This window comes from Lontra canadensis, unplaced genomic scaffold (assembly GCF_010015895.1).
Source record: "Lontra canadensis isolate GAN:19392208 unplaced genomic scaffold, GSC_riverotter_1.0 scaffold12, whole genome shotgun sequence".
Lineage (NCBI taxonomy): Eukaryota > Metazoa > Chordata > Mammalia > Carnivora > Mustelidae > Lontra > Lontra canadensis.
In genome coordinates, this window is record NW_022631006.1 from 29,128,596 (window position 1) to 29,156,427 (window position 27,832).

At 41.9% G+C, this 27,832-nt stretch overlaps 2 protein-coding genes across 6 annotated transcripts; both read left to right on the plus strand.

Annotated features, from left to right (window-relative positions):
- The first annotated feature begins 32 nt into the window (after positions 1–32).
- Positions 33–12,519, plus strand: ANG (angiogenin). 3 transcript variants are annotated; one of them, XM_032856971.1, is made up of 2 exons: positions 33–144; positions 11,876–12,519. In XM_032856971.1, the coding sequence occupies exon 2, from the start codon at positions 11,894–11,896 to the stop codon at positions 12,329–12,331; it is 438 nt and encodes a 145-aa protein (XP_032712862.1). In that variant the 5' UTR covers positions 33–144; positions 11,876–11,893; the 3' UTR covers positions 12,332–12,519. The 3 variants fall into 3 exon arrangements, with proteins under 3 accessions (XP_032712862.1, XP_032712863.1, XP_032712860.1); XM_032856972.1 differs by lacking the exon at positions 33–144 and adding an exon at positions 5,659–5,678; XM_032856969.1 differs by lacking the exon at positions 33–144 and adding an exon at positions 6,276–6,380.
- RNASE4 (ribonuclease A family member 4) lies at positions 39–17,773 on the plus strand. Of its 3 annotated transcripts, none has more exons than XM_032856967.1 (2): positions 39–144; positions 17,122–17,773. In XM_032856967.1, the coding sequence occupies exon 2, from the start codon at positions 17,139–17,141 to the stop codon at positions 17,580–17,582; it is 444 nt and encodes a 147-aa protein (XP_032712858.1). In that variant the 5' UTR covers positions 39–144; positions 17,122–17,138; the 3' UTR covers positions 17,583–17,773. The 3 variants fall into 3 exon arrangements, with proteins under 3 accessions (XP_032712858.1, XP_032712857.1, XP_032712859.1); XM_032856966.1 differs by lacking the exon at positions 39–144 and adding an exon at positions 6,280–6,361; XM_032856968.1 differs by lacking the exon at positions 39–144 and adding an exon at positions 6,287–6,380.
- Positions 17,774–27,832: the final 10,059 nt, after the last annotated feature.

Here is a 27,832-nt window from a genome sequence, read left to right on the forward strand (position 1 = left end):
CCACCCAGGATCCAAAGCAAGATTTAAAAGGGAGTCTTTGCGTCTTCTACCAACTCCCTATCATCATACAGGCAGGGGAAGAAGCCGTGAGAAAAACTTCTTTCCGCTGTTCTGCGCGTTTCTGCAGCCCCGTTCCAGGCCGAGGTGGGTTCACATCCTGCTCTCCTCCTCCTCAGTAGTTTTACCAAGAGCGTTTTGGCCCGAGAAGCCCCTTCTTAGCAGAGACAGTGTGGGGCTCCTCGGGGAGGCGTTTGCAGAACCGGGTTGGAGCCGCTGAGGAGTGCTAAGGAAGGTCAAAAGTCTTGTTCTTTTATGAGTTAGCGACTCTACATTTCTACCCTGAGATTTACTTCCCGCAGCCGAGCAGAGACATTCTAGGCGCTAGACTTACCCGAAGCACACACGGCTTCGGGAAAGTCTAGCGCCTAGAATGTAGGCTCAGAAGAGGGCGCAGAATTGGTGAACCGGGTGGAGGCCCGGGAAGGCCTCCACTTGCCCAAACCTAAGGATTCTTTACTTGGTACCCAGGTGGATCGTCAGATTTAGGCCTTGTCCAATTTTTGCCAGCATAACTGCCTTTGGGGTTTGCGTTTTTGTTTTCTGGTGTCTCACTTCTTTCTCCCCACCTACAGCCAATGTTGCAAATTTCCGGGATTCACGGCCAACAGGCTCTTCTTTAAGCTTTCTTACTAAAGTGTTGGGATCCTCAATCTTTTTTACTCTGAGACAGCGTGTCATATGGTAACACATGGGCAAAACAGAACATCTTTATTCAAGAAGGACAGTAAAAATAGTTTCAGCATCATTCTGGGGACTAGGGAAATCTCAAATGAGGCAAGACCCTCCCTCTGTGTCCCTAACCTTATAATCAAGTCATAACTGTAATCACTAGAAACTCAAGTGGTATTATTATCTGAACAGCACTGGCCAACTTCCCAGAAGCAGTCTCAGGTATTCAAAGAACTACCAACAACACAGTTACTAACTAGCTAGTGCAGAAGGATAATTTTGTTACACACACTTTATTTTAAGCAACTCTTTTTACAGATAAAATATTATTGAAATTCATGGAATATTCAGTAGGTTTTCCTCAAACAGCAGCTTTCAGTGGCATCTTTAAAATTAGCTTTAATTTTCTAGAAATTGCTAGTGTGGACTATGAAACCTACGTGGTGCATTGGAAAGCTTCTAGTCCCTGGAACACCAGATGTTCCTGGTGCAGTACATGTTTTCTTTCTCTGTACCTCAGTATCCTCATCTGTTCAATGAGGCCTTGATAGATAGTCCTCCAGGTCTCCCTCTTTCTTATTCTATGACTTCTTGGGGGTGGCAGGGTGGTAGTAAGATGGTACTTATAGAAAAGAAGGTACTCTATTAAGGTGGACAAGAGCTATGTAATTTAGCAGAACAGATGGGGAAACCATTCCAGGAAAAGAAGAATGGCTCTGGCTATTGGTGCAAGAGCAGATGTCAGGTTACAATCAGGCAAAGGTAAGAGATTTGTCAAGTTATTGTTGGAAGCATTTACCCATGTGATTCAGAAATTAAAGTAGATGGCTAAGAAAGTGGACGGAAGCAGGCCAATGAAACCCCTCATTAAAAGTTTTCATTTAGGGGTGCCTGGGTGGCTCAGGGGGTTAAACCTCTGCCTTTGGCTCAGGTCATGATCTCAGGCTCCTGGGATTGAGCCCCACATCGGGCTCTCTGCTCAGCTGGGAGTCTGCTTCCCCCACTCTCTCTGCCTGCCTCTCTGCCTACTTGTGATCTCTCTCTCTCTCTGTCAAATAAATAAAAAAAGCTTTAAAAAAAAGTTTTCATTTAATCTGTATTTGAGTGAAGAGCAATCTCTGTTAACAGTTATTCTCAGCAGAACACCTTGAAATCTGGGAAAAAGAATGGGCACAAAGCTCAGTTTGTTGAAAAGTGAATGTGTAACTTCTGTTTTGTTTGAAAACACACAGGCATGTCAACAAGACTTTGGCCCATTCTCCCTTAGTCATAGTGTCTCCCACTCCTGGAGATGTTATCCTTCTTTTCATTGGATCTTCATCCTCTTTTAACCATTAGTTCTGTTAGTAAATTAATTTCATGCTTATAAACCTAAAAAAAACGTTAGAGTTCAAACAAATGAAAAGATTAGTCACATCTCTCCATCCCCTAATTTTATAATTTGTCTTAAGGACAGAATTAAACATATGTACTCTGTATAAAGGGTAAAGGACACCAGCACTTGAGTCCTTAGAAGAAGAACCCTGGGCTGCCTGTGTCTATGTGCAAGGTGTGAAGAAGAGACACAGGAAAATTTTCAGGAAAAGGATGATGACTTTTAAGTTGAAGCTGTCAAAACATTTAAAAAAAATATATGATTGGGCTTTTTTCAATTGACAATTGCTTTACACCTATTAAAATTACTGAAGATTTTATATATATATACATATATATATGTATATATATATATATTTTCCTTGTTTTAGGTAGTTTGCAGTACAAATGAATAAGCACTTAGAGGCATTTTAATGAAATAGTCAAACTTTTTTTCCAATTAACCACTCACCATTCACCTAACCAGTTTTTTGCATGGGGGAGGCTGTGAATTCTCCCAAAGTTGTCAAGAGAAATCCCAGAGGCCAGAAAGTGACCTGGCTGTGTTCAGACGCCAGAGGCTGCTCCCCAGCACCACAGCATAAAGCTAACATCAGAAGTTGATCTGTTTGTGTGAGTTGGTGTTTGAATTGGTGTTTCAAGCCGTGGGACTGTGTGTGGGTGTGTATGTGTGTGTGATGCTGGACTGGAGTACCTTATCTCTGCCTTCAGGTGATTTACCAGAGATTTACTCGAGCCTGTTGCTCAAGTCATCTTGATCCCCACAGACTGTGGGAGTTGGCAGCTTCTTCTGTAGTCTGGGATTGCTGAGGTCTTAAGGGTGTTGTATGGGCCTGGCATTGTCTTCCCCACCAAACGACAGGCTTGTATCTCTTTAGAATTCAGTTCTTCAGCCTCTTTTAAAAAAGTGATATATTATTAATTTAAAATAGGTACCACTCAAATAGTTAGGGTTTGCCCACAAAAGGAAAGTCCGCATTTGGGTGCTCTGTTAGATACCAGTAGAGGCCCCACTCAGCGAGCCCCATGTCTTGTTGAATAATCTCTCTGTACCTAAAGGACTTTGAACTTTGGTGTTTGGCAGAACAATTGTATGGGCAGAAACACCTGTCCCTTCCTTTCCAGAGACTTCAGTAACTCTGAGGCACCAGGTACTGAGGGAGAGGTAGTTTGTGGCTGTGTGCTTGGTCCTTTTTTCACTTCCTCAGACTTTTTTCCTTTTAGCTCAGAATTTGGGTGGAGATGTAGGAAAAAGGGAAGAGGGCAGGGGAGAAAAGCGAAGCGTAGGCAGAACTGTGCCTTACCACAGCTGAAAAGCCACTGAAGTTTGTCTTTTCCAGGTTTGCCATGCTGTCTACTTTTCCTCCTCCTCAAATCCTCAAGCCACTCCAGCTACCAAAATCTATTCTTTTTTTTAAAGATTATAATTATTTGAGAGAGAGAGTGAGAGTATGTCAGTAGGGAGGGGCAGAAGCAGACTTCCCACTAAGCAGGGAGCCTTATGTGAGGGTTGATCCCGGACCCCTGGATCATGACTTGAGCCAAGGCAGACCCTTAACCAACTGAGCTACCCAGGCACCCCCTCCAAAAACCATTCTTAGGACAGCCTCTACAGCTCATGCACAAGCATGTGTGAATCACAGCCTGTTTAAGGAGTTAATCCTCCTATAGATTTTTACATTAGAATAGGGACCAATACCTAAGAAATGAAGGTCAGGATTTACCACTAATGCCAGAAGCAGAGTTTTCCTGGGAACTTTGGAAGCCTTCCAGTTCTACCTGGGAATTAGGCCTACATTGTTTGGTAACTGCTGCGAAACCCAATTGTGCCTGCAAGTCTTAACAGAAGCCAGAAGAATCTGTATGGTTGGGATCTCCAAAGTGAGACCAGATGGCACATTTCTAGAAGCACTGAGGGCTAACAAGAACAACTTGGGGCCAAGGAGTCAGCCACTCTTTGAGATACTAAGAATGCAGAGATGAGTGACGTAAATTATTCTTCTCTCTAAGGGTTCCATCTAATGGAGAGACAAGAAGATTAATTAATCATCAAAAGATGATGGCTAATGGCGTGTTTGCCAACCTAAAGTAAAGCCAGATCCATCCCACCCATGCTGTAAGAACTCCAGATCAGCTCACATTCTTCTCTGAGCATTTCTGAAGTTCCCAGGGGGTGTAAACATATTTGCAAACTAGCCCCTTTAACCCAGACAGAGAGGCTGCCATTTACTTCTTTTTGCTCTGCCTCCCTGGGTGAGGTCTATCCCTGCATCCAGCCCATGCTGCTAAAAATGTCTGAAGGTGCCAACACGCAGTGTCCTCTTCCTTTTTGATAGAGCAAATGGTCTGACCTGTTGTTCTAGCTCTTGTCCAGACGTGCCTCAATCTGAACCAAAGGGATCCTCACGGTGGGGAATGTGCTTTACTTCCCGCCCCACCCCCATACCACCTCTGGTCAACCACGGAGTGAGCTCCTTCACACTAACTTGCTGTATGCTTTCTGAACCTTATAGAGATTTAATGAAACAACCTTGATTTTTACGAAAGTTGTTACTGCAGTGCCCTCCTTCCTCTAGGCCCCAGGAGGCGAGGTCGGAGGGGATGTGAGCAGAGCACACTGTAGTCCTGGCCTGACACTGCTGCATAGCCTTGGCATCATTCTCCCTTCTCTCATCATGTCCTTCTCTATGGATGAATCCTTTCCCGGGACATCACAGACTCTTACACAGATAGGCTTCACTCAGGCTGACTCACCAGCTTTTCACACACACCAGGGCACGTCAGAAGTCTAGAGGCAACGCAGCATAAGCTGTCAGCTTGGGACTGTGGCTCTGTGTTTGCCTCAGCCTGGTGTGTACTGGGTACAGAGAATCCTCCAAGGAAGATGTGGGCCCCTTCTCCTGGGATGGGTTGGAATTGAGGAGAGCCTGTCAGACTCAGAGGTGGTGTTGCTCATGCCGAGTCTGGAAAGATGAGTAGATCCTCTCCCTGAAGACAAGGAGTTTGAAGTCCGACTGGACTATCCTTCTCTTGTTTGAACTGGCAGTTTCTTTCATGAGAAAAACTGACTTCCGTAACACCTACCTCACACAGTCCTGGTGATGGTCAGATATAATCAAGTGTGTGAGACTTTCGTAAAATGAAAGGCAATGACTATTATTATGATTATAATTATTAGGATGATTTCAAGTCCAGTTATTTTATTGGCAGGACGCCAGTCTGGATTGACACCTCAGAGACAGGCAGACTGAAAACTTGAAGGTGGATGGAGGCAACCGAGGGTTGAGGATTTTTTTAAAAATAGCACTCTTGGAGACTCAGCAGCAGCGGAGGTGGTTACTGAGGGTCTGTGAAACAGCTGGCATCCTGCGCTGCCTGATATTTGAAGCCGTAGGATCTTTATAAAGTGACCCCAGTAAACTTTGACCCAGTTGGCTTGTTTCTATTAGAGCGACAGAGCCATTTGGTGAGTAGATGCAATACCAGGGTTGCACTGATGGTGGAGATAACCAATTTTACATCTACTTTACAAGGAACAGAAGATTGAGTGCTGAGGATTAATCTCTTGTGAACAGGTAAGGATGAAAGGAAGGAGAAGCCCTTGAAATAAGGCAAGGAAACTTCTGGGGGTTAGTGGCTGGAAGGTTGAGGGCAGGGGCAGGGTACTAAGAGCTGTCATATAACCTTCTCTAGGAATGCTTTCCTGGTTCTGTGTAATCTATGGAAGAGTCTACTTAGCATCTTTTTGTAAAACCAAATTATGTGGGTAAAAACAGAGTACAGTGGGACAGCATCCTGCTGGGAGGCCACATCTTACTCTGCAGGCTTCCTCCAACACAGTTCTTACAGATGGCCCATAAGATCAGAAACAATATCTTCTGGATCCAGATCACTGCATGTCTTGTTATGGGTAGGAGTCGGAACCACAGACATCAGAAAAAGGCAACTGTGGGACAAAAGACCATGTTTATCAAAGTTGGCCTCCCAGAACAAATCTCTAATTCATGTGGGTTAATGTTCGACCCAGTCTTGCCCAGGGAAAGGTGAATGACTCTCTTTGTTTGTCCAAGTGCAGTGTCCTTGGTTTTCATGTCTCTGCCAGCATCGGGGATCTTTAGACCTAGTCTTCCCTCCCTGTTTGTCTGATCACTATATAATCAGAACCGAGCAGGACCTCCAGGTTCATACAGCTGGAACCCATCTCCAGGAACCAACAGCTGGAACCCATCTTCAGTTGGAAGGAAACTTCCAGACTTCTGTAAGACTCTTCCTCCTGGGTAACCTATTTCTCTATTTGTTTATATATGTATACTATTTCTAGACATCCATCCATTTCAATGAAACAATTTTTTCCCTTTTAAAAACTCTTGGCCCAAGCTCATGAATTAAGAAAGAAACAAATTAGATTCTAAAGTTTAAAATGCAAACAGATTTCTTCTGGGATAGCCTAAACGTGGATAAAGGGAAATTAGTAAAACTGGGAGCAAGTGGTGATTTGGGAGGGATTCCTAAATTGTGGTAAAGTCCCCAAAGATCTAGGAAAAGCATCTGCTGGAGGGTTATCTGGAGCTCCCTGCCCCGACATTTTATGTGACTTAGCAAGGAAAGAAACAGAGAATATACTTTTAGCTCTGTTTTCTTGTAAACCTTCCCACTAATTTCTTTCCTTAAAGTTTTGGGTGCTCTTTGAAAACACAATGGAACAACACATGCCAAGGTTAAAAAAAAAAAAAGGTATAATGTCAGTTTGAAGAGAAGAAAGAAGGAAGGAGATAGAGGAATATGCATTGGGTGGTAAGCTTTCAGTTTGGATAATATTGCCCTAGAACATATAAAAGCATGAGGCTATGTTAATGGAAGTTGTATTCATAGTCATAATCATAAACTATCAAGTTAACTCCCTGGTGTATAAAGTTTGATGGATCTTTTGAATACAAAACATTGTCTAAGGGGAGAGAAAGAGTATTTTAATTTTTGTGAAGACTAAGGGACTGGTTTGAGACAGAAGGTGAAGTTCGTCTAAAAAACAAGTTGTGGGACAAATGCCAGCAATGAAAATCTGACAGTTACGTGCTTAGGTGTAGAGAGGTATGTGTGAATGAATTTGACCACCAGATGGGAGGCTCTGCACACTTGGCCTAGGCAGATTCACTTCTACACCCCATATAATGTCTTATGTGTTTTCTCCCAATTCCGTTTCAACTCCCACTTTTGGGAAATTTCGGATGGAATATATAAGTGAGGAAGTTATGAATGGCAGAGCAGATGTTGTTACTGGTAACCCTAGTGTATACTTGCTGGGATTTGGTTTCTGGATATCTTAGGAAATTAAGATTATAATAAGCCTGGACGAACCTTAGCTGAATTATTACAGAATGAATGTGCAAATTCTGCAAATCAGAAACAAAGATATTCTTTAACCTCTAAGACTGAGATGTGAGGACCTTCAACCTCCAACAAGCAAATGCTTTTTTAGGATATGAAGAGCCTATGTAGTGTCAGTCCAGTGTCTTAACTAGAGGTGGTCTGTGGGCTTGGCTTACCTGCTGAGCCTTAAAGAATGATGCTTCTCAGTCAATCTATTAGCTATTTCTTCTGGCTGGTGCCTTTTGCCACCAAACTAAACTTACACAAGTAACTTACTTGTCTCTCAATTCAAGTGGAAGAAAAGGAAAGGAAAGGAAAAGGCTTTTATGCTTAATGAGAACTACGGAATTTCAGGCCTTAACTGATAGCAACTCTCTTTCTACAGATGAACAAATTTAGGCCTGGAGGGGAAAATGAAGTCAATCATTAAAAACATAATTATTGAGGGCCTACCATGAGGCAGGCACTATGATTCAAAGTGACTAATATGGGCTCTGTCCTCCTACTGATTACACACCAGTAGGAAACACTGACAAGTAAACAGGTCATTGTTTGCCCAAGACCACATAGATAATAGTGGAAATGGCACCTATGAAAGCTGACAACAGGTAAATCTTTATTTGATTATGTCCTTGTGGACAGATCAGCTTTGTGATTTTTGCTTTGACACTTATATTTAGTGAAGTGTCCTTCATCTTAATATCTAAAGCATAGAGTGTTTGCACAGAGACTCTAGGTAGACCTGTGGGCTCACACTCCCTTCTGTGAGCAAGCAGTATCCCCACAACCTGTGTAATACCTGCACATCTACCAAGGTCTCTTCCGTAGCCTTGAATGGTTGGGAACATCCCTATCCACCACTGCCACCTACGGACTCTCTGGGGGTACTACCAGTTCTGGTTCTATTTCCTGATTTTTTTTTTTTTTTAAAACTCTTGGGGCTCTGACTCTGCAAGAGATGTGCTGACTGTGTGAGCTCTTTGAAGGTGCCTTGGATCTTGAGATCCTGTAATTCTACAGTTACCTTCGACTTTAGAAGGTAATATTTGCTGTGAAGTGTGTAAACCTGGCGATTCACAGACCTGTACCCCTGGGGCTAATAATACATTATATGTTTATAAAAAAAAAGGCAATATTTATCTATTGCTGAGCAAGAAACTTACTTGATTCCAAATCAATAAAACTTTGATGAGATCTTCCAAAAAACTAAAAAAAGAGAACACACCCAGGAGCCTGGGAAGCACAATAGAAGTGTAAAGAGCTTGGCAGCAGGGTAGCGGGGCAGGAGCAGCTGTGTTGGAGCAGCAGCCCTGTAGGAATACTTGTTAGTCTTTTAGGGGTGACTCTCCCCCCTGCAGTTGTATACCACTTTCTTGCTAAGTGCAATTTCACTTGATTCTGTTGCAAATGATACGCTAAGTGCTTAATGGAAACCTTTTCAGCTGCTACTTACATCAGTGTTGTGGAATAGTCAAAAGATTTCTTAGGAGTGTACCAAATTTGTTTATAGTTATTATGAAACAGACAAAGCAAATCAATGCCAAATGTTGATAAGAGAGTTCACTTTGTTTACTATTGTCACATGTCTTTCCATGTAACCAGCAAAATCCCAGACTCCCTTGTTTTTCTGGATGCACAGTCATACTCCCAGTACTGTTTAGCAACCCTACAGGCCTAGTGCTAGAACCTATGGCCTCTGCGAGGGCTACAAAATTATTTGATATGGGCACCTGGGTGGCTCAGTTGGTTGAGCGACAGCCTTCAGCTCAGGTCATGATCCTGGAGTCCTGGGATCCAGCCCCACAGCAGGCTCCCTGCTCAGCAGGGGGTCTGCTTCTCTCTCTGACCTTCCTCCTCTCAATCTCTCTCTCTCTCAAATAAATTTTAAAAAATCTTAAAAAAATTTTATTTGATATGAAAATCGTGGTTATGACTTTCACAAGAAAGCACAAAATAGATTATTCTTTTTTTAAGATTTTATTTATTTATTTGAGAGAGAGATAGTATGAGAGGAGAGAGGTCTGTGGGAGAAGCGGACTCTCTGCTGAGCAGGGAGCCTGATGTGGGACTTGATCCCAGGACTTCAGGATCGTGACCTGAGCCAAAGGCAGTTGCTTAACCAACTGAGCCACCCAGGCACCCAGGAAAGCACAAAATAAAAATTAATAATTTAATGTCTATGAAAATATACCATTTATTTTTAAATTTAGTATCCATAGGAATTATATTACATTTAAGAATAATTTGAAGGTCAAATTTTTTTCCCTTGCAAGAATTTCTAAGTATGTGTGATGATTGCCAAAAAACACCCTACCCAGTCATAAATTAAATGAATTACTGAGAAACAATTTGAGAAACAAAATTATAAAAATCAATCCCCCCCCCTTTTTTTTTTGAGAGGGAGAGAGGTGGATAGGGGCAGAGGGAGAGAGAGAATCTTAAGCAGACTCCACACTGAGCATGGAGCTGAGGCAACATGGGGACTCAGTCTCACAACCCTGCGATCATAACCTAAGCCAAAATCAAGAGTCTGACACTTAACGGACTGGGCCACCCAGGCACTCTATAAAATCGGTTTCAAATTTACAGTGAAAATAATTTTTATTGTTGAATGTGAGGGTATTCACATATATTTGATACAATGTATAGGAGTATGGTGATTTTTGTCATTCCAGTTTAAGTATATGGGCTGCCAAAGCAAGCATGGACTACGGTGGTTTTTAAAAGCTCTGAATATTCTTTAAAATTCTCTCCAAAGAACTAAAAGTATAATCAGAAACTACCTGCTGCAAACACCAAGTGTCTTTCAATTCTCAAATCTTCAAATTTCATAAGAAATAAGACCTTAAAAGTTCATAAAAAAATTGTTCTCTGTTTTGTTATAATCTGTATTTGCTTAATTCCATTTTTAATTATCCATCACTGAGTTAAAATCATGCTCCAGGAAGAAGTACCATGTTTACCTTGTGGGTGTGTTTGAGTATCTGGCACACCACCCCAGGGATGTGGGAGTTCTAGAGTTTGAGACTGACAGCTCTTTCCTGAGAGATAATGGCAGCAATCCTCTTCTCTTTCTTCTTCTTTTGAGAAAGATTTGAGAAATCATTGCAGCAAGTTGTAAAGCCTTTGACTTGATGAAGAGATCTAAGGAGGGGGGCCAGGCTGGCTCAGTTGGTAAAGCATGTGACTCTTGATCTCAGGGTTGTGAGTTTGAGCCCCATGTGTGGCATAGAGTTTACTTAGAAAAAATAAAAAAAGGTCTAAGGAGTTGTTTTGGGGTTTGTTTTTGTTTTTACCACATGGTAACGTCATTTGCCTGTGGTGTTGTCTATATACATGTGCAGGGAAAATTAGGTAATATTCTTTGAGAATAATCCAAGGTGTTTCCAATGTAAGAGGCACCTAGGAATAAGCTTTTATTCTTTTTCTAGTCCTTTGTAAGAGTTCACCCCAGAACCACTTGTAAACTTTACATGGGTTCTTCCATGTTTCTCCCTGCTCTTTCTCAATGGTACATCATAATTGCACCTTTGGCCATGAAACATCTACTTCTTGGGAAACTAGGGCTGCCTCCCTTCACCTGAGGATAAACTGCTCTCAAATGCTCTCCTCACAGCCCGCCGACTAACTATCATGATTGCCCAGAATCCTGTCTTCAACAGTCCTCTGATTGAGCCTTCCCTGGGCTCAGGGTTCCCTAAAAGTCCCCCTTCTTCATAGCTCTCACCTCTTATCTTACTGTCTCATCTGAGGAAATTGGAGCTCCCATCCCTTCTCCATGGATGCTACATCCTCTTTTAGGGAGGTATTTGGTGTGTCTTGATGGTCTTTGTGTTTCTGGACCTAGCACAGTGGTCTGATACCTGCAAGGGCTTGTGTAAAATTTGTTACTACAGTAACTGATAAATGAGTGAAAGAGTGTGAATGGGTTTTGTAATGCTACGCTATGGTAAATAAATACTCACCAATTCTGAGGGATAGAAAAACATGGTTGGCACATGAAGTTGTGTTCAGGAAACTTTTTAAAAAATATTTATTTATTTATTTATTTGTCAGAGAGAGAGAGAGAGAAAGAGAAAGAGAGTGAGCATGAGCAGGGGAGAGCGAGAAGCAGGTTCCCTGCTGAGCAAGGAGCCCCATGCAGGACCCTGGGATCATGACCTGAGCTGTAGGCAGACACTTACCCGACTGAGCCACCCAGGTGCCCCTCAGGAAACTTTTAAATAGACTTTCCAAAGAAACAGATTGATGAAAAGTTTGAGATTAATGAGGAAGAGAAAAGAAAAGATGTAATTAGGTTACTGAAGATACTTGATTCATGTAAGAGAGGAAGGTCCCTGTACTTTTAGCCTGATTGGGCAATGCTCTTCTATACCCCTACCACACCTCCTTTTGCCTTTGGCAGGATCCTTTACTGGAAGAGATGATGGTGGGCCTGGGCTCCCTGTTGTTGGTCTGCATGCTGGGTCTGGGTCTGACCCCACCAGCCCTGGCTCAGGATGACCCTAGGTACAGAAGCTTCCTGACCAAACACTATGATGCCAAACCATGGGGCCGGAATGACAAATACTGTGAAATCATGATGAAGAGAAGAGGCCTGACCACACCCTGCAAAGACACCAACACCTTTATTCATGACAACAAGAACAACATCAAGGCCATCTGTGGAAATAATGGAGAACCTTACGGAGAAGGTTTAAGACTAAGCAAGTCTCTTTTCCAGGTCACCACCTGCAGGCATAGGGGAGGGTCCCCTCGGCCTCCGTGCCAGTATAGAGCTACCGCAGGGTTCAGACACATTGTTGTTCGCTGTGAACATGGCTTACCTGTTCACTTTGATGAGTCCTTTTTCAGTCCGTAATCAGAGGCCACAGCTGGCTCTGCTCTCTTTTCCTTGCATTTCTCTCCACATCCCAGAATGGTGGTGGCAACTTTCATGGTCAGGGGCCCAGAGAATGAGCTGCCTGGATCTCTTGTTTTCCATTTTACAACATGTTCAATAAATAAAAATGTCTCTGAAATCAGTAAGGCTCAGAGCCTTCTCACTAATTATTGTCCTATTAATCTTACCCATTTTCTCCATTCAACTGCTCCCAGAGAGGATTGGATAGAATAGAAATGCCCTTTTATTATCAGTTCCTTATCAGTCAGTAAGGAGGTGGACTTTAGCTTTCTGTAAAGGTAAGGTGGTTAGATTCATCTTGCAGAGAGAACTAGGAAAACTCCAGGGCTCCCGGCAAATAACAGAAGGGGAAAAGAGAAAGGGGAAAATAATAAGCCAGTATTACTTTTACAAATGTTAAACCTTGAGGAGAACAGTTTAAGAGTAAATACCAATAGATTCATTCCACTTTCTTTCACACACGTACTTGTACATGCACTCCTGCATGAATTCCAAAAGGCAGCTACCACTCCTCTTAAGTAGGAGGTAATTTTTTGATGTTGCTTTGAATGGAATGTTCCTAAGATATTCTCATGGCTATTTTATATAAGGATACAAAAGTGATTATTTTATTATTTACGTATTTATTCATTGTTACATTATTTTTTCCTTAATCTCTTACTTTATTGACCAATGTCTGGTAACTGTCCTAGATCATAGATTCCAAACATTGTCCCTTATTCTTCCTCAACTAGACTTGATTTTCAAGTAAACATATGCTTAGGTTGATAATACTCTCTTTGTAAAATATACTAACGATCCACAGGTTGAGCGATTAACTTCCTGTTAACCTAATTTCTATCAACTGCTGCCTCAATATTTTATTTGGAAAGTAGTTAATAAATTACAGTTATAAGTCACAGTTTTGCTATTTTGTGAATATATAACTATAGTGGTCACCATATTCCCAATGGTGGCCTCTCCTGCTGCCCACATTGCCCTGAAGTAGGCCCAAAACCCTAGTTGCTCAATACTCAGGTTATAGACCAGTATCTAGATGCCGTCCAGGAGAGCTAGGCCTTGCTGGAAATGTTCAGATTTTGGGAAGAAGTGATGGAGAAGTAGGTTACTGGTGTACCTTCAACCCATGAATCTGTCCACTTTGAGTTCTCTATTTCCAAATTGAAAACACTGTTTGTAGTTAGGAAGAAGAATTTTCCAAACCTCTCTTATTGGAAAAACTGTCTTACTATAAAATCTCAAAAACCCCTTAAGGAGTAAGTAAGGATTAAGTACTTAAAGTAAATAAGTATGAGTTTTTGGTAGAATATTTGGATCCTTTCTCAGGTTCTCCAACCAGTACTATCACCCTGATATGAAGCAAAGTGACTTCCATACAGATCATTGCCCCACTCAAGCTCATGATAGAGAAGGTCAAAGGCATGGACCCTTGCTACATTGATCACACCATATTTATGAAAACTGGTGTCTTCTCCAAACATCTGCTTATAGCATTGCCATTGCATACTCTGCTCTAGTCTTAGGAAAAATGACTATTTCCTGGGAAATTGCATGGCAGTGGGGTGGAGGTGCTTCCTGACTTGTAGAGGAAGCTAGCAACTATGGAGCCAATCCTAGTACTTTTTGCTCTGGGTCTCTTATTCTCTCATTTTCAAAAGCTGTTTAAAATGAAATATCAAGTTACAGGCAGGTCATTTTATCTGGAGTGAATCATTTGAGGAATTGAAGTGCTGGTCAGCTGTACTTCATTGACTTTGCAAGGAAAAGAGAAGAATAACCTCAAAAATGTCATGTCCTTCAAGGAATGGTGGCATTCCGGGAAGAAAATTCCATGCAATTTAGAGAGGACAGATTTCTCTAGAGACAGAGCAGAAATTCTAGTAGTTCACCTTAAAAAGAGCCTTATAGGGGCACCTGAGTGGCTCAGTGGGTTAAGCCTCTGTCTTCAGCTCAGGTCATGATCTCAGGGTCCTGAGATCAGGGTCCTGGGATCGAACTCCGCATCAGGATCTCTGCTCAGCAGGGAGTCTGCTTCCAACCCCCCCCCCCCCCCCCCCCCCTCTCCCCCCTTGTGATCTCTGTCTTTCAAAAAAAAAAAAACTAAAAAAAAAAAAAAAAAAGAGCCTTATAGTTTCCTGGGAATATAAGTACTCTACAACATAAAGGGGAGGGGATCCAAAATATATGTAATTTGCTGTAGTCATTCATTATTTTTATCAGATTGAAGGAAGCAAAGGAAACCAAGAAGAATGGAAATTGTGAAAAGATTTTGCCAACATTTACTAAACACTTATTATGGGCTAGACATTGTGATAAGCACATTACAGCGATTTTATCATTTATTCTTTATAATATCTCTGAGAGGTAGGGATTATGATTATGCTCATTTTATTTATGAGAAAATATGCTGAGAGTTTAAGTAATTTCCCCAAGGTCACACAGTTAATGTGGCAAAGCTAAGTCTTTGGGATCATGGTATCCGAATTAGTTCTTATTGAGAGTCAATCTGGTGCAGCAGTAAAAGGCTTTGAGGCGTGTTCTGACCAAAAAGTATGTGTTGGGATGATTTGGCGGTCATTTGATTTTCTGTTGTTCCTAGAGCCTTGAGATGTACCCATTGACATTTACATTGGACTTCTGTTGGCTAATATTTTCCGCTATCTTGTTAAATCAGTTGGTCGGTGCGGCTGAGATCGTGGGTTTGCTCTGCATGAATAGTTTACGTCTTCTCTGTAGCCAGTTATTTTGCTAAACCATGATCTCCATCACAAAGAACCAGGATGAGAGAAAGTAGACAGAACTGTGCAAGATGAGAGGTACAAGATTAAATTGGGGGAAAACAAAGTACACCATTGTGGTGAAACCATTACCCAAGTGCTAAGTGCGCCTTCAGAAGTTATATCCTTTGGTGCTGGGGTGAGGAGTAAATTGAACATAATTTCTCCCTGCCCCCTTCTTACAGCTCCTCATATTCTCTCTCTGCCTTACTCTATTTCCCATATCAGCTACAGGCCCAAGAAATGACCTAGAGCTTTAAAACTTTCTGTGTAGAGGCAGAAGGCGGCTGTGAACCTAGGAGGTGGCATGGAAAAGAGCGATGGTTCTCTTCCATCCTGGTTGTCACCACTAACCAAAGTGTAGGCTTAGGTGGGACCGATTGCAGGTCCCTCCTCAGCCGTTTCAGCCCTTTACGCTCATGACCCGGCACCATGACGCGGCATCTCTGAAAACGAAGGACAGTAGTACCCAGAGATATCAACCCAGGAGTTTAGCTGAGGCTGATTGTGGACTGCACGTGTAGAAACGCGCCTGACTCCAGGTTGAAATGGAGATGATTTTTCTTTGCCCTCGTGAGGCAGCCCTGACCCCCAGCAAGAGTCAAGGAGTTCGTTTGACTCCATGTCAATCCCAGACTGACGGCCAGAGGGCAGCATCTAGCTAGTGTTGGTGAGTGACTCGCATTTCCCCTCCCACACTATTCCACTCCGGATTCAATTCTGTTGCTAGGGAGAAGCAACTCTGAGCGCAAACATCGTTGGTATCTTGAATGTTTAGGAAGTGGAACGGGAGAGGCAGTCAGAGGATGGTGGAAAGAGTACGGATTTTAGATCCAGAGAGAACTGGTTTCCTTTCTTTAATGAGTCCACCAAAGCAATTTCTCTAATCCATATCACAGTGCTTTCTTTGTTGTTGTTCCAGAGGTTTCTGTTTGTTAATTTCTAACTCTGTAAAACAAATGTTTATTTCCCTCCATCAAGAGGGGACAACACAAAGATCTTGCAACCAGAGACGATGGATAATTACCAACAGCTAAGGACAAGACAGGATAGATGCATGACAATAGATAGACTGTATCACCAGGGCCTAGTATTTTGGGTTGTACATACACCCGGGGGGGGGTAATAAAAGACACAATCCATGTCCTTTTTTTGTGGAGATTGTGCTGTTTAAATTTATTTTTTAAATGTTTCTTAGCTTAATGATCAATTCCACAAGCCTGGAAAACACTTTCACTCTCTATATCCATTTCATTTCATTTGTTCACAAGCTCACTCATTATGTTCATTTATTTAGCCAATATTCACTACCTTCAAAGCACAGTGGCTAGTTACTCTGCTTTCCTAGGGGCTCTTTATAGACGATGAACAGGATTTCCAAAAGGATCTGATTTTAATACCACAGGAAGAACAGCCATAGAAGAGGAAAGGCTACCCCCAGTATTACTCTGGCCTCTTTTCTGCACCTTCCTCAGTTCCAGATGTAAGGAATGAAAATCAGTTCTTAAACTTGCTCTGACATATCATGAGTGTATCCAAACTTTCGGAAATCGGAGTCTCCAGAGTACCAAAAACTCCAAAGATCCTATGACCAGAGAATTACCTCAAGAGATGGTCAACTCCAGTTTCCCTTAGATCTGCCATTTCTTCCTATTCCCTCTCTGACCACAGAGGCCAGACGCACTGGAGAACCACATGGTCAGTGTCTGTCCTGAGTCGCTGTACTCGATGAAGCGAGTTCTCTCCATAAAAGAGATGGGCTCTAGTTTTCAGAGAAAAACACGTTTTGCAAACTATTCGCTCTTGGGAAAACAAGACGGAAAAAGTGAACAGTGAAGAGTGGGGGAACTGATCCAAATAAGGAGGAAAGAGGAGACTAGAGTTGAGGCAATGTCAATTTGCCATTCCCCACACCACTCCCCAGTGCCGCATCTCACCTTCCTTTCTCCTGCCCCTTGGGTTTCCATCTAGGCATCTCCAAGGCAGTGATGGCTCTCCAGAGGACCCGTTCACTTCTTCTGCTCTTGCTGCTGACCCTGCTGGGGCTGGGGCTGGTGCAGCCCTCCTACGGCCAGGATCGTATGTATCACCGATTCCTGCGGCAGCATGTGGACCCTGAAGAGACAGGTGGCAATGACACCTACTGCAACTTGATGATGCAAAGACGGAAGATGACCGTGCGTCAGTGCAAGCGTTTCAACACCTTCGTCCATGAAGACATCTGGAACATTCGTAGTATCTGTAGCACCACCAATATCCAGTGCAAGAATGGCAAGATGAACTGCCATGAGGGTGTAGTGAGGGTCACAGACTGCAGGGAGACAGGAAGTTCCAGGTTCCCCAACTGCAGATACCGGGCATCGGCGAGCACTAGGCATGTGGTCATTGCCTGTGAGGGTGATCCGCAGTTGCCTGTGCACTTCGACAGATAGACACCAGCCTGTGGGGGTTACTGCCTGACCCATTGGCCTTCAACTTACTCCTTGAATAGCAATGAATAATGCGTTTGGGCTGCCCTAGGCTCTGTCTCCTCTGCTTCTGACTCTTTTTCTCTTTATAACCTATTCTGTTAAGTACATTATATCAAAGAGAAATGGAGACATAAACTTATGATGAGTCCGGGCTTTTCTGTAGTAAATGTTTTGGCTTTCTTTTATAATACTGGTTAGCTTAGCTCTCTCAGATCCTATCCTCTGGGATTTAGTCATTATATGGATTTATATAGCATTTCAAAGGGCTTACATCTAAATAATCTCATTTTAATAGCACAGCATTGGTATAATGCTGCTGATGTTATATGTAGGAACCCAAAGTTCAGGGACTTGCTGAAGACCATGAAATTAGTGGGAAAGCTGAGACAAAAATCCAGTTGAACTGGCTTCTAATCCAGGCCATTTTCCACTTCATCATAAGGATGGTTTTGAAAGTAACTGCTTTGGTTATTCCCAGAAGTCAACTGTTGGGAGAAGTATTTGAAATTTGGAAATGCATGCTGGCAAAATGAGAGCCCTATCTGGATAATCTGGTTCCCTTGTTGTGCTGGGCTCTAACAGCATCAAGAAATGATACAAGAGATTTACTTTCTCTCTTCCCAGACTTTTGAATCTCTTTAGTAAGTCAGAATATTAAAAATGTAGGAGCTCACTTAAGACTCACTCACTCTTCCCAACGGAAACATCTTTCATGTTTTCCTTATAATAAAGGACTTAAACTGCAGGTATCTGAGAAGACTGTGCTAAGGTTCTTGTGGGGGGGGGCATTTTTTTCCCCCTCCTACCCTCTTCAGTTTATAAGCATGCACACACCTTACTAGCCTCATACACTCTGGCCAAAGATTAATGCCCACCAGATCCATAACCATGACACAGAACCCCTTATCTCATTTACTCCAGAGAGAATGATCCTTCCAATTCCCATGCCTCTTCCTTCTACCTCTGACTGTTTTAAACAAACTCTGGAACAGAGATACATGCAGATGCTGGCTGCTAAAGAAAGGAAGTATGTGTGTGTGTGTGTGTGTGTGTGTGTAAGGACTAAACTGAAATCTTTTTTTAATAATTGCATTATTATTTATATCTTCATGCATCATATCTGACATAGCTTTTTTTACATAATTTAATTTTTTAAAAAATTTTTAAAATTTATTTTCAGCGTAACAGTATTCATTGTTTTTGCACCACACCCAGTGCTCCATGCAATCTGTGCCCTCTCCAATACCCACAACCTGGTTAAACTGAAATCTTTTGAGTTAGAGCAGATACAGAGAGAAATCTTTTTAAAAAGTTGATTTGGTAAACATATACATTATGAAATTCTCCTTACAATCGGGTTAATTGATAAATTTATCACTTCATATAAGGATTCCTTTGTGTGTGTGGTAAGAACACTTAGGATTTATCCTGTTAGCAAATTTCAAATGTATAGTAGTGTATTGCCACCTGTTAAAAAAATTTAACTGAGTAAATTTTTAAAAAATGACTTTCTTTTTTAAAAAGTTTATTTACTTTTAATAATCTCTACACCCACAACCCAGAGATCAAGAGTCACACACTCCTCTGACTTAGCCAGCCAGGCACATGTTAACTGAGTAAATTTTTAAGAGCTTATTGGCTTTATTCAGTGTTGTGGATCAGGCAGCATCCAATCTAGCAGAGAGAAAGGAGCTCCAAGGAGCTGTACTGAATGAAAGACCTTTATAGGCAGGAGGAAGCAGGAACAGCGATGAACTACTAGGCAAAAGAGCAGGTCCGGTTTTGCAAAGTTACTTTCCTTTAGGGAATGGCAGGGATCTATCAGGCAGATTATCTAACTAGTGCTGAACAAGCAGGTCCCAGTTTCTGGGAGAGTCAAAACTGGAGTTAAGTCTCAGTTTGGTAATGTGGGGCTTAGCACAAGGAACTCCATTTTGAGTTTTAACATGACTACAATCACTATGCTATATACATCAGATCTCCAGAATTTATTCAGCTGCTAAACTGAAATTTGGCCAACATTTCTCCATTTCTCCTACCTTCCAAGCCCCTAGTAACCACCACAGTACTCTGCTTCTGTGAGTCTGACTATTGTAGATTCCACTATAAGCGAGATCAGACAGTATTTGTCTTTCAGTGTCTGACTTACTTCACTCAACATAATGTCCACCAGGTCCATCCATGTTGTCCAAAATCACAGGATTTCCTTCTCTTTTAAGGCTGCATAACATTCCATTGTGTTTATACCATATTTTCTTCAGCCATTCACCATCACTAACCATCAGGGAAATGCAAATCAAAACTGCAATGAGATATCATCACACATCTGATAAAGGACAGCTATCATTAAAAAAAAAAAAAGATAAGAAGTGGTGTAAGTGTAGTGTTAAGTGCCTGACAATAAGCTTTTGATTGCCAAGGCATCTTTTTCAAAGACACCCCTCAAATACACACATTGCTGGCTATACAGCTAGCTAAGGAGGGATGCCATCCCACCCATGATGCACCCCCTTTGGCTCTGGGTGACCTAGATGACTGACCATTTGTGTGACCCCCCTTTTCTTTTCCCATGCTTTCATTCCCACTCTTATGTGTTTAAATTCACCAATAAAAAGTGAAACCTCAAAATCCTGGGGATCCCACCCTTGACTCCAATAAAGGCAGAGCCCCAAGTCTGTGCACTCTTTCTCTACTCAAGACATCACTGTGTGGCTTTGGCTGGGCCATATACCCTCCTGAACATATGAGGCTTATTAGCCTCATTTTTTCAAAGCTCCCTGAGGGTTGTTGCTGAGGTGTATCTTGCAAACAAACTAAGAGCCTCAAGGGCGGGTCCAGCCACAAGATCAGCTCTGAGTGGGAAAATGTCTGTGGGGCTAACCACGAATAGTGCGGGCAATGTACAGGCCATAGTTGATGGCATCACTCTCCAATATTGAGGCTAACACAAGACAGTGAGGATACTGAGAAAAAGAGAACCCTCGTATGCTATTGGTGAGAATGTAAATTGGTGCAGCCATTATGGAAACCAGTATGGAGATTCCTCCAAAAATGAAACATAGAAGTACTGGGGCACCTGGGTGGTTCAGTCAGTTAAGTGTCTGACTCTTGATTTTGGCTCAGGTCATGTTCTCAGGGCGGGGAAATTAAGCCCCATATTGGAAGATCAAGCCCCGTGCTCATTGGGGTGTCTCCTTGGGATTCTTTCTCTCTCTCACTCTCTTGCTCTGCCCTTCCCCACCCCAAATAAATATATAAATCTTAAAAAATTATTGAACTACAATTTATGATCCAGTAATCCTAATACTGGGTGTTTATACAAAGGAATTGAAATAAAGATCTCATAGAGATATCCACATTCCTATGTTCATTGAGGCATTGTTCACAGTAGCAAGATAAGGAAATAACCAAGAAGACCACCAACAGAAAGAAATCTCTCTCTCTTTTAAAGTTGTATTTATTTAGGTCACCATTACACCCAAGTGGGGCTTGAACTTGCAACCAACAGTCGCATACTCCTCCAACTGAGCCAGCGAATTGCCCCCAGAAGTGAAGGAATTGTTAAATCTCAGTGGCAGGTTAGTGAAAATAAATATGTTAATTTTTTTCCCTCCCTGTGAAAATTAATACATGGAAACCTGGTTTAGAATGGCAGTGGAGGCCAGCAGGGGGCGCTCTCATGCCCTATCACTCACACCAATTACAGATCCAACAGGAAAAGACTACTTTGCAAGGCAAACTACTTTATTAGTCCAGCAGCAAGATAGGCTTCCCCACCCTGCTCTGAACTGTCCAGCCAACTGAGTCTGTCACAACCCAGCCAAAGCAAAGCTACCACACTTCCCACTCCCTATTTATTCCAATGGACTTTCTGTTTATAACAGCCTTCCAAACTTTTTCCTTTCCTCTAGAAAAAAGTGTTCCTCTTTGTTCAAGCACTTGCCTACAGTTTTGCTATAGCTTGCTTGTCCCTGATTGCAGTTCTCTGCTATTCCTGAATAAGCCCATTTTTTGCTGGTAAAATTACCTGAAGATTTATTTTTTGAGGTCAATACCCCATAGCAGTTCATGACCCTGTCAGTTCCTTCCATGGAGTCCTTGGAAGGCCATGGATTCCAGCTTCAGATACCCTAAGACATTATTATAGTCTGCATGAGGACATCTATCTATTATGGTTTTGAGAAACATTGTACCAAAACACTGAAAAAAATTGAATGATGGGAGGTGCCTGGGTGGCTCAGTGGGTTAAAACTATGCCCTCGGCCCAGGTCATGATCTCAGGGTCCTAGGATTGAGCCCTGCATTGGGCTCTCTGCTAAGCAGGGAGCCACCAACCTGCCTCTCTGCCTACTTGTGATTTCTCTCTCTTTGTGCCAAATAAATAAATAAATAATTGAATGATGGTTAACAAAAGGAAATATCAAGGAATTAATAGAAAGAAGTTAAAGTCAAGGAAAATGTCTAAAGAAAGAATAGAAGTAACAAACGATTTTAAATTTAAATTCAAGGGATAATATCTCTTTAGGAACTCAAATTAGAAGCCACAACCCAAGCAGAGTCTGTTACAGAAGCTGGTAGACAGAACTCAAGGAAGGAGGCCAGCTCAACAGCTCTCAGAAACAAGGGTTAACTGACATACCTGGGCTGCTTTGGTAGTTGATTTCTGCAGAGATAAAGGGATATGTTCATACCAGTCAGTTTAGGGTGCTTCTTGATGACTTCATTTCAGAAAAGCCTTAGAGCTTATGGCTGAGCTCATAGTTGAATTGTTGAATGTCTGCTTAAGGTTTACAATGATTTGTCTTCCACATCAAAAGTAGAATACCACATTTATTTCAGAAACACTGGATTTACCAGATAAAACTGGCAATGACTGGGGTAGATCATCCTTATGATGATATTATGAATAATATAGATCAACATGAACACTTTATTATTTACAAAATTACTTTCACATGCATTGCTTCCTGTGATTCTCAAAATTCCTCACTGAATTCCTATAATACACTGTAAAATAAGATGCCTTGGACACCTGTGGATCTCTCTCTGAGCTTGCCCCTTCTCATGTCAGCCCTCCTAGCTTCTCTCTGCTGCCTCTCTCTGCACTCACTGAGTCACTGCCTGGTTTAGGTGTTCAGTGGATCCCATGAACTTGTTAGGAAGGGTTGCGGATATAGGGTCATGTGATGGCCATCTTAATTTTTCTCAGAGTCATCTTTCAAGTCCTCCAAACCCAGGTGCCCATAATTCCTGTCTTTATATTCTCCTTCTTCACCCCAAAATACCAGAGGGTAGTTGGATTTATGGAGTGTGATCTGAGACAACCTGTAGAGACCAAGATGGAGTCTCTCATGTCAAGCAGGACCCTGTGTCAAGCAGTGGCCTGTGTCAAGCCATGACACAGTAGTTAAAGGTACAGCAGCTAGGAGATATTCCCTGGGACCGGTGTTGCTGATACCCCAGAACTAATAAGGAGCAGAACCAGAAAAGGTCTCCTAGGGCAGATTCAATCCCTTTAGAAAGAGGAGGATTTGGCAACACAATGTCAGACTCTTCAGACTTGAGCCCTTGATGTCTGACCACTTACAAAGGCAACTGCCCCCGAAGATTCTGCCCATTGATCTCCAAACAGAATCAAGATCCTTCCCCGATGGATCATAGGAAGCAGTGTGGCCAGAGCTGACCAGGACATGACCGAGGCCTTATCTCAACTGTGCGCCCACAGACTGACTTCGAGTTTGGTTCATTAACTTACTACAACCTTCTGTTATCTGTTTTCTGCTGCGGTTTGTCTTGTGTCCTGTTCTGTTTGCCGTGTAAGAAGCCAAGTTGAATCACATGGTGAAATGTCATTGAGTTGGGAATCTTGAACCTGCTTTCTAATTGTGAGTTAACTTTACTTTATGGTTAACTAAAGCTTTCATTGTGGAAAGAAAAAACTAATGGAAGGACCTTCATAACGTGGTCATGACATAACCCCTATCCAGTCTATCAGCATATGAGTCCCTGTTATTCAAGGAATGCTTGACTTGAGCTGGGTTTTTGTATAGAAACACCAGTGCTTTCAATAAATGCCAGTATTTCTCTATCTAATCCTGATGACATATTTCCCATCCAAGGAGAGAACCGGGAAACTATACACCAGTATGGCATTGTTACTAATATGCTTTGAAGTGAAGTTCTGGGTATAAACTGAACATTCTGACTAAAAAACAGAAAACAACAATTTCCCTCTGCCCACTATGAAAGGTGAAATAAAATAAAGTCATTTATGGGGATTTGGCTTGCTCAGTTGGTAAAGCAGGTGACACTGATCCTAGGGTCATGAGTTTGAGCCCCACATTAGGGGTAGAGTTTACTCCAAAACAAAAATTAAGTCCTTATGTCAAGGGGGTTTAAAATGGAACAGGGAGGTCATTAAGGAGGTGGTCCTTATGCACATCTTCACTGGGTGGAATCATGAATTTTGAACTGGGCCAAACCAAAAGGCTCTAAGATCTCTGGGGGAACACCTGCAACTTGCTACAATATCTATTAGACTTTGCATAGTGATTGCCTTAGCAACAAATTATGTTTAGCCAAGATGAGTTTTCTGGCACCAACTCAATAAAAATTCTTTGGAAACCATGTATAAAAGCATTCCCCTTGGGGCTCCTGGGGTGGCTCAGTCTGACAGTCTGTTATGGCTCAGGTCATGATCCCAGGGTCTTGGAATGGACCCCCAAACCCAGCTCCTTGCTCAGTGGGGAGTCTGCTTCTCCTTCCCTCTTTGCCCCTCCCTCCCACTTGTGCTTGTGTGCTCTTTCTGTCTCAAATAGTTAAACAAAATATTAAAACAAAAAACAAAAACAAAAAAACACATTCCCCTTTTGTGTCTAAAAAACCTCTGATTTTTGCTTTCTGGTGGGACACTATTTGGCTTGTATAATCAGTACAACCCAAATTATAAATCTTGATCTCAAATAAATGAGATTAATTATTGCCTTCTTACAATTTTTGGTGGACACCTTCTAGGTTCTTTTATTAGCTCTGTAATAAAAAGAGATTGACAAAAGGAAAACAAATGGATGTTCAACAGCATGTGTATCTCCTGTATATATGGGAGATATCCAGAAAAACTGAGTAAAACTCCCCATAATAGCTCAAGCCCCCATCTTGAACATCATTTTCAGCTAAAGACAAAAAAAAAAAAAAGATGTTGAAATGGGAATGGAGAAGCCAATTATAGGAGGTTACCAGGAAAAGCCCAGCAAACAATGGTAAATTTGGGAGCACCTGTGTGGCTCAGTTAGTTAAGCTATGCCTTTGGCTCAGGTCATGATCCTAGAGTCTCAGGATAGAGCTCTGCATCATGTTCCCTGCTCAGCAGAGAGTCTAGTCCTCCCTCTGACTCTTCCCCACTTATGCTCTCAATCTGTTTCTCAGATAAATAAATAAAATATTAAAAAATATGGTTAGGTTTGTTATACATATTTAAGTCTGTGCCTTCTCCACCGATAAGAGTTTTTTTTTTTTTTTAAATTGATAAGTTTCCTATGGACATTTCTCCAAAGAAGACATATAAATGGCCAACAGGCACATGAAAAAGTGCTTCACATCATTTGGCACCAGGGAAATACAAATCAAAGCCACAGTGAGTTATCACCTCACACCAGTCAGAATAGCTAAAATGAACAAAAGTCAGGAAACAACAAATGTTGGCATGGATGCAGAGAAAAGGGAACCCTCTTACATTGTTGGTGGGAATGCAAACTGGTGCAGCCACTCTGAAAAACAGTATGGAGGTTCCTCAAGAAGTTAAAATAGAGCTACCTTATGACCCAGCAATTGCACTAGAAGGTCTTTGCCCCGAAGACATAAATGTAGTGATTCAAAGGGGCACCTGCACCCTAATGTATCTATCAGCAATGTCCACAATAGCTAATCTAGTGAAAAAGCCCAGATGTCCATCAACAGATGAATGGATAAAGAAGATGTGGTATATATACACAATGGAATATTACCCAGCCATCAGAAAGGATGAAATATTGCCATTTAATTCAACTTTGATGGAACTGGAGGGTATTATGTTGAGCAAAATAAGTCAATTGGAGGAAGACGATTATCATATATTTTCACTTATATGTGGAATATAATAAATAGTGCAGAAGATCATAGGGGAAGTGAGGGAAAACTGAATGGGAAGAAATCAGAAGGGGAGACAAGCCATGAGAGACTCTTAATCATAGGAAACAAGGTTTCCTTGAAGGTTGCTGGAAGGAAGGTTGGTGGGGGCATGGGGTAACAGGGTGCTAGGCATTAAGGAGGGCATGTGGTATGATGAGCACTGGGTGTTATTTGCAACTGATAAATTACCAAACTCTGCTTCTGAAACTAATGTTGTCTTATATGTTGGCTAATTGAATTTAAAATTTAAAAATCATTTCTTGTGATTTATAGAGTCATCTCTCTCTTTCTGGTACTAAAAGGGAGATATACTTACGATAAATGACCTTTTCTTAAAACAGCTAGTCTTCTGAAGGTCCTAGAAACTTTGCTCCCAAATTCCTTAGAGACTAACAGTATCTCTAACCTCCTCCCAACTGGAAAGTATAAAATGGGCCACTCCTCATGACCCCAGTGCAGTTCTTTCTGCCCACGGGTCCTGTCCCCATACTTTAATGCATGAAAGACGTCTCAAGAATTTGCATGAATTTGTTTTTTGTTTTTTTTTTTTCATGAAAAGTTATCTCAAGAGTTCTTTCTTGGCTCTCATCTCCAAAACCCAACCAATTGCTACATCTCAAGGATTTTAAGAGAAAAAAAAGTTAAAGTAGATTCATGCCCATTGGGCCCTGGTCTCCAGCTCACCCAAGGATCCAGCTTTTTCCCAAGACTGATCCTTCTTTATTTTTTTATAATATAGTTACTCAAAGATTCATTCAAAATATCCCTACCCCACTCCTACAATGATTTAAAATATATTCCCCCTAGGGTAACTAAAATAGTGGTAGCTCAATTTGTGGTGATTTGCAACCAAAAGAAATTTTTTTAAAAGATTTTTATTTTTTTGAGAGATAGTTGGGGAGACAGAGAGAACATGAGCAGGGGGAGGAGCAGAGGGAGAGGGAGAAGCAAACTCCCCATTGAGCAGGGAGCCGAATGCAGAACTTGATCCCAGGACATTGGGATCATGACTTGAGTTGAAGACAGATGCTTAACCCACTGAGCCACCCAGGCACTCTCCCATCAGATTCTTACCATCGATGTCCAAACAAGGGGTGGAGTGAAAAGGGCAAAGATGATAATTAATCATGCACAATGCTTAAGAGGTGTGTAAAACATGACTAAGCAGGGAACAAAACAGAATGTGAAGCTAAGTTTATAATACACCTAGTTTAAGTGTAGTGGTGCTTATGCTTTCAAAACAGGCCCAGGAACCAAGTGTCCTGCCTCATTATCAAAATTCAAAATTAGGGATGCCTGGGTAGCTCAGTCAGTTAGACGTCTGCCTTCAGCTCAGTTCAGGATCCCGGGGTCCTGGGATTGAGTCCTGCATCAGGCTCTTTGCTCAGTGTGGAGCCTACTTCTCCCTCTGTCCCCTCCCCATGTGCACGCACACTCTTTCTGACAAATGAATAAATAGAATCTTTTTAAAAAAAAAGTTGGACCTTTTGGGAAAGAAAATCAAAATTAAACAACAAAAATTCAGCAGAGCAAATTTCAAGATCTAATTCATTTTATTCAATGATTCATGAATGGGGCAGCAGCCCACATAACAGGTAGAAAGGAGCTCAAAAGAGCTGTAGGAAAGGGAAGCATTTTATAGGGAGAGCTATGGGGCAAGGAAATTTTAGGAAAAGAAAAGAAAGGATTGTTTGAGGCAAGGTCACCTTCCTTTAGGGGGAAGAATGGGGGGCTTATCATGCCACTGACTTCCTCTTCCTTTGGGGAATGGAAAGAGCCCATGTGGCAGATTATCTCCTTGGTGCAGACCAGAAATTTCCTAACTGACCAGTTGAGACAACATTTCTGGGGGAGGTTGAAACCACAGTTTGGTCAGTATGAAGCCCCAGCCTGGTGATTTGTCCTAGCAAAAATTACTCTCTCTTAAGCTTGTGGTGCTCTTTGTCACATTCCTACATTTCCATTCCAGATACAGGAGGACTCGTTCTTATTTCCCCTAGTAGTCTTATTGTAGGAAAGCTGTAAGTCCAAGGATAGAAGTCAAT